General features: G+C 36.9%; 1 protein-coding gene across 1 annotated transcript; it reads left to right on the forward strand.

Moving 5' to 3' along the window:
- Positions 1 to 278: 278 nt before the first annotated feature.
- On the forward strand, positions 279 to 11,174 carry rnf168 (ring finger protein 168). Its single transcript, XM_079165804.1, has 8 exons — positions 279 to 363; positions 1,602 to 1,805; positions 2,892 to 3,090; positions 5,616 to 5,686; positions 6,379 to 6,534; positions 6,622 to 6,725; positions 6,863 to 6,908; positions 9,212 to 11,174. The coding sequence occupies exons 2-8, from the start codon at positions 1,644 to 1,646 to the stop codon at positions 9,770 to 9,772; spliced, it is 1,299 nt and encodes a 432-aa protein (XP_079021930.1). The 5' UTR covers positions 279 to 363; positions 1,602 to 1,643; the 3' UTR covers positions 9,773 to 11,174.
- Positions 11,175 to 12,286: the final 1,112 nt, after the last annotated feature.

The raw sequence follows: 12,286 nt of genomic DNA on the forward strand, positions 1-12,286 counted from the left end.
TGTGTTTAATATATTCAGTTTTCTGTTGAATTAAAGAGCTGGTTCACTTCCTCAGAGTGTCTGTCTGTCTGTCTGTCCACACAAATACAACTCAATCAATAATATATTTATTTATATATAAATATAGTATGCTCAGGGAGGTTGAGTGTTTATTAAATAGAATATATACTGATCATCAATAACCTGAAGGTGGCAGTAATGGAACATTTGAAAGAAGAAGAAGCTATAATTTCCTACGGTCCCGGAAGCAGCACAGATTGTGCGCATGCGCACTGTGTCAGCGCTTGATAGACGCGGGTGGATCTGTTCGAGCTAACTTTAGCATTAACGGAGGTTTTAAGCGTGCAGGCGAACGTAGCTCAGGTGAGTGAATACGTCACTGTACACATATATATATAGTACTATAGTACAATACAAAGAACTATATTCATTGTTACCTGTGTGTGTTAACCTGTTGAGACTTCAGGTGAGTTCTCTAGCACAGATAACTCGATGCTAACGTTAGCATCGAGTTAGCTTGTTTGATAACTTTATGACTGAACTCTGAGTGCTCTATTAATAATAATTAACACAAGAGACACACGAGACACAAGGGACACAAGAGACACAAGAGATAATGATCACATAATATTATTGCAAACTGTTACCCTGTGTGTGTGTGTGTGTGTGTGTGTGTGTGTGTGTGTGACCGAGTTATTTGTTTATTTCCTGTTTAAAATAATTTTATAATTTCATTCAATAAAAGCTGTTGAGTTTGAATACATTTACATTTAAATTATATTTATTCTTTTATGTTTTGGCTTCTCAAACCCTGAAAATGTCAGGATTTTATTCTTGAAATAAATAAACCAACTTTTACAAATTCCTATAGTTTAAAGTTACCCTTTAAATCTTGTGTCCAGTAGTTTGAATGTTCTCAAATGTCAGGATGGGACTTTTATTTTGAAATTGAAGTGCAGAACAGTAAACAGGATATTGCATCATCAAGAGGACCTCAACTAACCTTTATGGCAGAGTGAAAATGTTTTTATATCTTTTATAAATATTGATAAAAACAGCTACTTTTAATTTATCGGTAGGCTGGTTCACTTTCCATGTCAGGGGGTAAAACTAGAACAATGTTATTTTATCATACAAGTCTTTATTGTATTTAAATATGATGTGTATACGAACACAGTAACAGGAAGTCAGGTGGTGTAACAGGAAGTCAGGTGGTGTAACAGGAAGTCAGGTGGTGTAAACAGGAAGTCAGGTGGTGTAACAATAAGTCAGGTGGTGTAACAATAAGTCAGGTGGTGTAACAGGAAGTCAGGTGGTGTAAACAGGAAGTCAGGTGGTGTAACAATAAGTCAGGTGGTGTCTTCAGGACTGGTACCAACAGTCTGGATGAGCACACAGAGGCTGTGACGTCATACGTCAGTATTTTTAGAATCATACACTTCAAACAGGTATTTGCTATTAAATCACAATCTATTTGTATTTAGTATATAGTTCTTGTTGCTATGTGTTTAATTTAATGTAATATTTATACGTTTGATGAATGCATTTTGATATTTGTAGCTCCTGCTGTAGTCTGATCTACTGACTCCTCATCCCTGCAGAACTGTGACCAACTATAGAAGAAGAAGACGAAGAGGAGGAAGATGAAGAAGAAGATGGCGGCGCCAGTGTCTGATGTGAAGGTGTCAGACAGAGAAGAGAAGAGCAGAAGAGGAGCTCTGTCTCTGGACGATTGTCGCTGTCCAGTCTGTTTGGAGATCTTCATGGAGCCAGTTACACTACCATGTACACACACCTTCTGCAAGGTAACACACACACACACACACACACACACACACATTACTCTGGATGTAAGAGGCTCAATTATATCCCTCAAAAAGTTAAAATCATCTATGGAACAAGACCCTAACCTCCAAACAGAAGGGAAGCACATTAGAACCATATATATGTATATATGTGTGTGTATATATATATATATATATATATATATATATATATATATATATATATATATATATATATATATATATATATATGAACCATTCATTGGTTCTTCATACCTCCAGTCTGGTTCCACAGAATCTCTTTGGATAGATGGAGGAAAGGATTATGGTTTTCTTAGGTTTGAGGCTTCAGATGTTGATATTCTTGTGATCAAGATGAACATTTCATATCAAGGCAAGTTGATTTGTATCAAACATTTCAACAACAAGGCGATTCAAAGTGCTTCACTTAAGACCATTAACAGCATCAAAACAAGCTAAAAATAGAATAAAAGTTGCAGTGTAAGTAATATAATACAGTAGTAAAATGCAGAAATGTATTTGTGGTTGAATTAAAGGCAGCAAACAGAGAAGTCTTCAGTCTGGATCTAAAGGAGCTGAAGGTCTCAGCAGACCTGCAGCGTAGGTCAACCCGAACCCTCCGGCTGAGTGCAGGGTGGAGGAGGAGTCCTGCCTGTGGGTACTGCTCAGTGATCAGAGAACAATGTCTACACCACTACCACTAAGCGTGGGGTCCCACAGGGAAACATTTAAGGGCCACTTAACTTCCTGCTATGTCAACGACATGAAGTCAGCTTATGATTACAATCCATTCCTTTAAGGAAGATTCAGCTCTAAAAGTCTCCATCAGGATCAGGTAGAAGTAGTTTAGTTAGCGTCTTGTTAGCAGATCATAAGTTATACTCTTTGGGTCAAATGCAGAACTAAAGAAGTGTCCTGGGTTCAGTTAGTAGGAGGAGACTTTAAAGTTCCAGTAAAGGAATCGGTGACGTACTAAGTTTGTCTATTATGCTCCCAGTCTGGAGAGAGTGTGAAACATCTGATCACCACCACACAGCATAGCAGCTGTGTAAATACTATAGTATTAAATATATTATGTGTTTACAGGCGTGCTTCCTGGAGTCGGTGGATAAAGCCACGCTGTGCTGTCCACTGTGCAGGAAGAGAGTTTCCACCTGGGCTCGTCTGAACAGCAGGAAGAACACGCTGGTGGACCAGCACCTGTGGGACCAGATCCAGACCTGTTTCCCTCTGCAGTGTCAGCGCCGCCTCAATGGGCAGGACGCCGCCGAGGAGGAGCCAGGAGGTACCAACACACACACAGACATCCCATAATACTGATGATGATCCTCATAATAAGTGATATCATGAAGCTGTGTTGTATGTTTGTTGTGTTCTAATAACAATCTGACCTGCAACAAGCAGCTCACTGGATGAATGATGAAGAGTTTCATTACAGCTCCTCTTCAAAAATCACTTGGTCACAAAGACACGGAATGTCTATATATGTTTAACATACAAACATTGTTAAAACATTGTTAAACATACAAACATTGTTAAAACATTGTTAAACATGCAAACATTGTTAAAACATTGTTAAACATGCAAACATTGTTAAAACATTGTTAAACATACAAACATTGTTAAAACATTGTTAAACATGCAAACATTGTTAAACATGCAAACATTGTTAAAACATTGTTAAACATACAAACATTGTTAAACATGCAAACATTGTTAAAACATTGTTAAACATGCAAACATTGTTAAACATGCAAACATTGTTAAAACATTGTTAAACATGCAAACATTGTTAAAACATTGTTAAACATGCAAACATTGTTAAAACATTGTTAAACATACAAACATTGTTAAACATGCAAACATTGTTAAAACATTGTTAAACATACAAACATTGTTAAACATGCAAACATTGTTAAAACATTGTTAAACATGCAAACATTGTTAAAACATTGTTAAACATACAAACATTGTTAAACATGCAAACATTGTTAAAACATTGTTAAACATGCAAACATTGTTAAAACATTGTTAAACATGCAAACATTGTTAAAACATTGTTAAACATACAAACATTGTTAAACATGCAAACATTGTTAAAACATTGTTAAACATGCAAACATTGTTAAAACATTGTTAAACATGCAAACATTGTTAAAACATTGTTAAACATACAAACATTGTTAAAACATTGTTAAACATGCAAACATTGTTAAACATACAAACATTGTTAAAACATTGTTAAACATGCAAACATTGTTAAACATGCAAACATTGTTAAAACATTGTTAAACATACAAACATTGTTAAAACATTGTTAAACATACAAACATTGTTAAACATACAAACATTGTTAAAACATTGTTAAACATGCAAACATTGTTAAAACATTGTTAAACATACAAACATTGTTAAAACATTGTTAAACATGCAAACATTGTTAAACATGCAAACATTGTTAAACATGCAAACATTGTTAAACATACAAACATTGTTAAAACATTGTTAAACATGCAAACATTGTTAAAACATTGTTAAACATGCAAACATTGTTTAACATGCAAACATTGTTTAACATGCAAACATTGTTAAACATGCAAACATTGTTTAACATGCAAACATTGTTAAACATGCAAACATTGTTAAAACATTGTTTAACATGCAAACATTGTTAAACATGCAAACATTGTTAAACATGCAAACATTGTTAAAACATTGTTTAACATGCAAACATTGTTAAAACATTGTTTAACATGCAAACATTGTTAAACATGCAAACATTGTTAAAACATTGTTTAACATGCAAACATTGTTTAACATGCAAACATTGTTAAAACATTGTTTAACATGCAAACATTGTTAAACATGCAAACATTGTTAAAACATTGTTTAACATGCAAACATTGTTTAACATGCAAACATTGTTAAAACATTGTTTAACATGCAAACATTGTTAAACATGCAAACATTGTTAAAACATTGTTAAACATGCAAACATTGTTAAACATACAAACATTGTTAAAACATTGTTAAACATGCAAACATTGTTTAACATGCAAACATTGTTAAAACATTGTTAAACATGCAAACATTGTTAAAACATTGTTAAACATGCAAACATTGTTTAACATGCAAACATTGTTAAACATGCAAACATTGTTAAACATGCAAACATTGTTAAACATGCAAACATTGTTAAACATGCAAACATTGTTAAACATGCAAACATGTAAAGCCCTTCACAACCCTAAACCCCCTCCTGCCTTTCTGACCTCCTGCATCGACACGCTCCCCCCGCAACCTCAGATCCACCGACTCCAACCTCCTGGCCCCCTACTGGGTCCAAGCATCAGATCTGGGGGGTCAGGGCCCCCTCCCTCTGGATCTCTCTCCTCCAGCTCCTCAGACATTCTCCCACCCTTAAAACTCATCTATTTAAATCAACTGTTAACCAGTGAAGTTAGTTCTGTAGGTTTTTGTTTATTACTATTATGTTATCTCTTTTGTTTCTATTGTTTCTGTTTTTACCATGTAAAGGGCCTTTGAGTACTTTGTTATAATAATACAAATAAAATGTATTATTATTATTGTGAAATGAGATCAAAATACAGAGGATCTCTGTAGAAACAATAGAATCTGTGAATTCAACAAGAAGCTGCAGAAACACCGGAAATAATAAAGTGTGTGTGTGTGTGTGTGTGTGTGTGTGTGTGTGTGTGTGTGTGTGTGTGTGTGTGTGTGTGTGTGTGTGTGTGTGTGTGTGTGTGTGTGTGTGTGTGTGTGTGTGTGTGTGTGTGTGTGTGTGTGTAGTCTCGGTGTGTTTTCCCAGAGTGAGTCAGCCTGGAGAGGTGAAGCAGGAATATGAGGACCAGGTCACCAAAGTAAGTTTATTCTATAATAATAATTTATTATAATGATGTTGTCATAATAATAATTATGATTATTACTATGATGAGTGAGTGTTATTGAGCGATAGGTTGATTTACACACATTTTTATGGCACTAACTGTCCCTTTTAATAAAGTATTTAATCATTACAGACTTTAAGTTCTGGTAGTTTTTATACATTTCTAAATAGATTTAAAGATTTAGTGTGTTTTCATTGTATTCAAAGGAACAGTGAGTGAGATTTAGAGATCTTTGTGTTTGACAGCTACAGGTAGAGATGAGTATCTTTACTCTGATCAATACTCTACATATAAGAACAGGGATCATTTCAAATCCATTCAAAACAGGATTAGAGATTATTTATATTTTGAACATAACTAAATATAGTTTCTACAGCAACAGCAAAGTCACTTAATACAGTTGAATATATTTGACATTCTAGATAAGTTACCAATGAGATATTAATACCAGGTTTCAGTTCCCATCCCGACCTTCAGAGAACGTAAAAACATGAAAGTCTCTCTAGAGTCGGTGTTTGGTTTGTCCCTTCCAGGCTCCTGTAGAAACCATAAATATGAAGGACTCATTCTGAGCTCATGAAAACACGACGACTCTTAGTTTCAGGTGATCGGACACTAACAGGGTTAGTCATTCAGTTGGTTCAGGTCCTTCTTGTTGTTGTCAGCTGACGGAGGAGAAGCGAGTATTGGACGAGGAGGAGAGGAGAGCCAGTGAGGAGTTCATCCAGACTCTGCTGGCTGAGGAGGAGGAGCTGCTGCAGGAGGAGACGAGGAGGCGCCAAGACGACGAGAGACTGGCCAGACTGATCAGCAGCCAGCTGGTCAGTGTTTCTGTGAATGAAGATCAATATATATATATATTATATATATTTATATCTGTTTACATTAATAGTTTGTTTCTCCTGCAGAACTCGGCTCCCGTCTCTCAGGACATCGTTGGTCCTGCTGACATCACTCCAGCGAAGAAGAAGAAGAAGAAGAAGGAGGAGGTCAGCGGAGGACAGATGGAGAAGTAAGTCCACTTGTGGTTTCAGGTACCAGTGATGTGATGAACTGGGTTCCATTCAGACCAGTAAGAGTAAGGGCTCATTGTGAGTCTCTGTCAGTCGTGATGATGATAATGAATGTGTGGTCTCATGTGTGTCCCAGGTTTCTGTGTCCTCTTCCATCTAACAGCAGCTTCATGGCCAACAAGGTAATGATGTCGTCACATCTGTTCCACCTGAACATCCTCCATTAACGTGATTTACATCTTAAAGTTAAATCTTTTTCTTCACTAACCAACGTTTATATTTTATAGTGTAAACCAGTATTTCTCAAACTGTGGGGCGCTCCCCTCTAGTGGGGCGCAGCGGTATTGCAGGTGGGGCGCGGGGGAAATGCAGAATCTTTTTATTTCAAGAACTTTATTCATACCTGCAAACGTGTGTGTGTGTGTGTGTGTGTGTGTGTGTGTGTGTGTGTGTGTGTGTGTGTGTGTGTGTGTGTGTGTGTGTGTGTGTGTGTGTGTGTGTGTGTGTGTGTGTGTGTGTGTGTGTGTGTCTTTGATGTGACGTGTGGAGTCTCGGCCAATCAGCATTAAGACGTCTACAGCGTCTTTCCCTCCGTTAAAGTTTAAGTTCCGTTTTGTTCCGTTAACGTTCAGACTTGCTGGTGAAGTAAACGTTCGCTGCATGCAGAACTCTGTGGACTGTTAATGTTCGTCATTATCACGATTTAGGAGGAAAAAACGTAACGTGATGAAACAAGCATGAGATTTCCACCCTGAATCCTCAGATTTCTTCCATGTTTCTCTCCTTCAAACCGTTCAGACGTTACAGCGTAGAACACACACAAGACCAACCACATCGTACCGTGAGCTGGTCTGCTGGTGAAAAACTCTGTGAATCCACTTAAATCCTTTCACTACGTGTGCTGCGGTCCCTCTCTTTAGTTTGAGAGTGAAGTAGAGTTAATCTATTCATTCATGCATAGATGGTCCTGCTTTGACTCTTCAGCCAATCATTTCAACGCTCGGTCTATTGCGCAACTCTTTTGGAGTTTTAGTGGCTAAAAAGTCTGTCAATCACCTGACTGACCGGCCCACTGCGTTCTACACGCATTTCTGCATTCTTAGACGTATCACATGTGCAAATCGACCAATCATAGGCTTCGAAAACTGCCAATACACACACATGGAGCGACGAAAAAAATCACATAAATCACATAAATCACATAAATCACATAAATCACATAAATCACATAAATCAGGCCCCTGAGAGGTCAACATGGTTCAGAATGATGCCAAACTTCTGTATTAGATAGATTGAACCCTGTTAGTGATAAAACAAGTGAAATATATAGTTATATAGTATATACAATTAGAATAGAACAGCTGGAAACCTGGTTCCAAAATTCAGAATTTTGGCTTGAGCTGGCATGAACTCTCTGTACTCCATCCTCTATAAACTTGGGCTGCTTCACTTCATCAAAGTAAAACCTTTTTAAAAAGGACTGCTGACATGTTGTGCTGTGATTGTGGAGAGTTTCAGGCTCACTGCTGCATTATTTCAAAGACAAAAGTGCTTTTTTTCCAGGCGAACCTGAACATTTTCAATGTGAGCTGTGTGCCATCTTCATTCAGCATTAACCAGTAACACATACACTGATATGTACACATGCTAACAGACTATCACAAGTGTTAGTGTTATTATTCCATTGAAATGATTCAAATAGACCTTGTAGTTAGAGAGATACGTCCCTTTGAGTGCGGGTATGACATGAGCAGAGGCCTCAAAATAGGCTTAGAGGTTAAAAGGTTAAAGTAAATGTTTTATCACTTAATGTTCTTCTCAGAGTTCAGCAGAATGCTACATTTTAAAGCTCATATTTAAAATAAAATTCTCCTGTATGGCTCACATATCTGCACTCATGTAGTTTTGTTTTTTTCACAGGTTGCACTTTATTGTTATTATCTTGAAAAGATATTCAGTGCAAAACAGCTTATTTGCAGCCACAATAAACTATTTTTTTGACAAATATTAGTTCTTTTTTGCACAAAGAGAACTTTATTTCATTGTTCTAACAAAGTGACGGCACATTGTATTTGTTTTTGTCTGATGGAGCGATCTGCTTTACTTGACAGTGATGCAATTTCCTTTATTCTATTATTTGAAAACGCACAGATGGAGGAGTCACACAATACCATGTTGTTACCATGTTGTTACCATGTTGTTACCATGTTACCATGTTGTTACCATGTTGTTACCATGTTGTTACCATGTTGTTACCATGTTGTTGGGGCGTGAACATGTTTCTTCCTCCAAAGTGGGGCGTGACAGAAACAGTTTGAGAACCACTGGTGTAAACTAAGCTCTTTATGCTAAGCTAACTGCCCCTAAAGTCACATTTCATACATGTTTAAACATTTTTTTAAACATTTTTTTATCCTTTTAAGGGGAGAAAAAATGTTTGATGTTGTTGAATTTAAACTGAAAATAATCAAACTTCCTGTTTCAGGAGAACATCCTCGTCTCTCAAGTGGAGCGCCCCCCCCCAAGACTAGATTACCATGGATCAGATCCTCCATCACCCTCAGTGGAGGTCCACTGTCACCCCCGGACCCACGGGAGTCACATGACTGGAGATGGATCCTCCAAGAGGAAGAGCTCTGAGCTGGAAGAGACCGCCCTGGAGGGGGGGGCACACTTGTTAGGGATAGCTGAATTGGAGGCGGAGCTTCTGAGCAGACAGCGGCAGGAGGGGGAGGACCGGCGGTTAGCTTTGCTTCTGCAGAAGGAGCTGGACCAGGAGGAGAAGCAGAGAGCCACCGACAGACGCAGAGGATCCTCAGACCCATACCCGCTCCGCCAGCCCACCAGAACCTCCTCAAAGACCTGCACCCCCTCCTCATCTGGAAAGACCCCCACCAGACCCTCCAGGAAGACCCCCACCTCCTCCTCTTCCTCCAGAAAACAAGCCACTCTAACCGAGATGTTCTCCAGCTCTCCTTCTGTGTCCGGTAGAGTTGAGCCTGAAATCTCTTTGAAAGGCCCCCAAACAGAGAAGAACCCTCTTTAGTTCAGCAACAACAGAACCCGTCTCTCGTTAGTCCTGAACCATTACAGAGTCTATGAATCACTGGAGATCATCAGTGACTTTATTTAACAAATAAAACTGATGGTGAACAGATGGTTCCGTCGAATTTGTTGTTATTTGGAGATGATTTTGTCCGAAAGGAAAAAAGAAACGTTTTACATCTAAAAATTCCACATTTAGTTGAAAGTTGAAATGTTTTTTTGAACCCGGACGCTGACGATCATCATTTCATTAGACTTGTTCTGGTCCAGGGTTGATTCAGGAAATGAGAATATTCAAATTTAAATGAATGAATGAAATAAATAATGAACACATTAGAAATAAAAAGTGAAACAATAAAATAATAAGTATAATTATTAAAAACATATATATAATGATAGAGATTTAAGGTGCTGCTTGATAGTGTGACTTCTGGTTATTATTTATTATTATTTTCTTGTTATGAGATAATTAAACAAACACTGAACATGTTTGTGAAATTAGTCCAACAATATAATGAATGAATCATAATTAACATGCCTTAATAATTAACCCAAATAATAATAGTCAAAGTATTTCTAACTCTTTCCAGAACTTTAGTGACCGTTATATAATAAATGTATTTTTGTGTTTGTAAGATATTAGTACAATATCTGAACATAATGAACAGAGTGAAGTTTATTTAATATTCGGTGGACTTCATTATAAAACGTTTGTGGTGATGTCATCATGTTAGTCATCAGTCTTCCTGTCACATGATCAACCAACGCTGTAATTAATGTTTGTTTATTAATGTGTGTATTGACATATTTCAATCAAAAAGAAAGTAGTTGTTCCTGTTGGTGTTTGTGTGAATGATACATTTAGTGAATTATGTCTGAAATCACAGCTGATCTCATGTTTAATGAGACAAATAACTCAAATCACTGAAGAAAAAAGAAACTTTTCAGACTCAGTTGAACTCTGAAGTGTTTGTGCATATTTCAACATTTAATCTCCCCGTGGCTTCAAGCTCATTTACATAGACAGGGTTCACCACTGTATCCCAGAATGCTTTGTTTCAGTCTCATGTTACCTTTGACATCACAACAACTAATCAGCTCATTCACATCCATCAATAAATCAATACACTGCATTCATCAAGTCATTTCTTTCTGCAGACACTTATTCATCCACTGCCCCAAATACTCAGACTGACCTTCAGGTGACCTTCAGGTGAGGTGACCTTCAGGTGAGGTGACCTTCACATTTAATCAGAGGTGTAGTTGACCAAACAGTCTCGAATTAAACAACAATATCTCTGGTTGTCTAATGTGTCACAGCTCTGAACCGATTCAAACTGCAACTAAACTTGAGTTCAACTTGAGTTCAACTGCAGTTAAATTAGAGTTAAATTGAAGTCCAAGTGGAGAAACACTTCAATTAATCTGAAGTTAAATTACAGTTTATCTTGAATTAAACTTGCAGTGAAACTGCGGTTAAACCGCGGTTGAACCGCGGTTTAACTGCAGATAATGGATGAGACCAAACCAACCAACAACGTGCCAAAATATTCTCATTTTAAAATAGTCATTTTTTCATCATAATAAAAGTTATTTTAAATATAAAAACATCACTTACTGTCTTCTTCCACACAGATTCATAGACTATTTTTTAAATATAAAAACATGTTTGATTGACAGATTTAGGTCATTTTTTTCACACACAGTAGAGTCTATAAATCACTTCTCTTTACAGTGTTCTGCTACACGACTGTCAGACCTTAAAATACATCTGAATCTTTTCCAGCGGTCCGATATAAAAGATATCCGGTAGAAAGACAGAAAGCTGTGCTACACCTTTACGGCCACGCCTCCCAGCACTCTGATTGGACGGCAGGAGATCACCTGCTCATGTTAATTGTTGCTGTTGGCTGAAATAATTTGTTTTTCATGTTTTGTAAAAACTTGAATTTACTTATTTTACATCCTCATAAAGTGCTAAATAATGAATACAAAATAAAATGGTTAATTAATCTCTCCACTGAGTTTCTCACATTGTTTCTTTGACAGTGTCTCAACATCTGGATCGAGACCCACGTGAGGTCACTTCATTCATAAAACTATTCAGATCGATTTGTTAATAATTTAAAATCCATCTTATGGATATTTGAGTAATTTCTTTGCTTCTCTTTGATGCTGTATTTGTTTGTTTTATATTGATTAATTTGATTAATAAATAATCAAAGGTACAATTGAATCTAGGCTAAAGTCATATTTCATGACTTCTTTAATGAATTCATGATGTGTAAAAGCTAACAGTGATAACTGGGGGAAGTTAACTGATGGATTGGATTAAACTTTATTGACTCTACAGCTGATTGAAGCAGATTCTGTCAATCAATCAATGAGAGAAAAACGTTTTTTAACATGAACGGGCTGTGGATGTGGTGGCCTGATGGCTTCATCATCATCATCGTCCTCAATGACTATGTTTACACTCTATTATTATTATTATTATTATTATTGTGAATGTAAT

This window comes from Pholis gunnellus (assembly GCF_910591455.1).
Source record: "Pholis gunnellus genome assembly, chromosome: 9".
Lineage (NCBI taxonomy): Eukaryota > Metazoa > Chordata > Actinopteri > Perciformes > Pholidae > Pholis > Pholis gunnellus.

Bases quoted from the DNA above. Each gene is read 5' to 3' on its own strand.
- rnf168 (XM_079165804.1), top strand. From the start codon at position 1,644: ATGAAGAAGAAGATGGCGGCGCCAGTGTCTGATGTGAAGGTGTCAGAC. The intron at 6,726-6,862 runs GTAAGTCCACTT...TGTGTGTCCCAG, and splicing joins AGCGGAGGACAGATGGAGAA to GTTTCTGTGTCCTCTTCCAT. The intron at 6,909-9,211 runs GTAATGATGTCG...TTCCTGTTTCAG, and splicing joins GCAGCTTCATGGCCAACAAG to GAGAACATCCTCGTCTCTCA.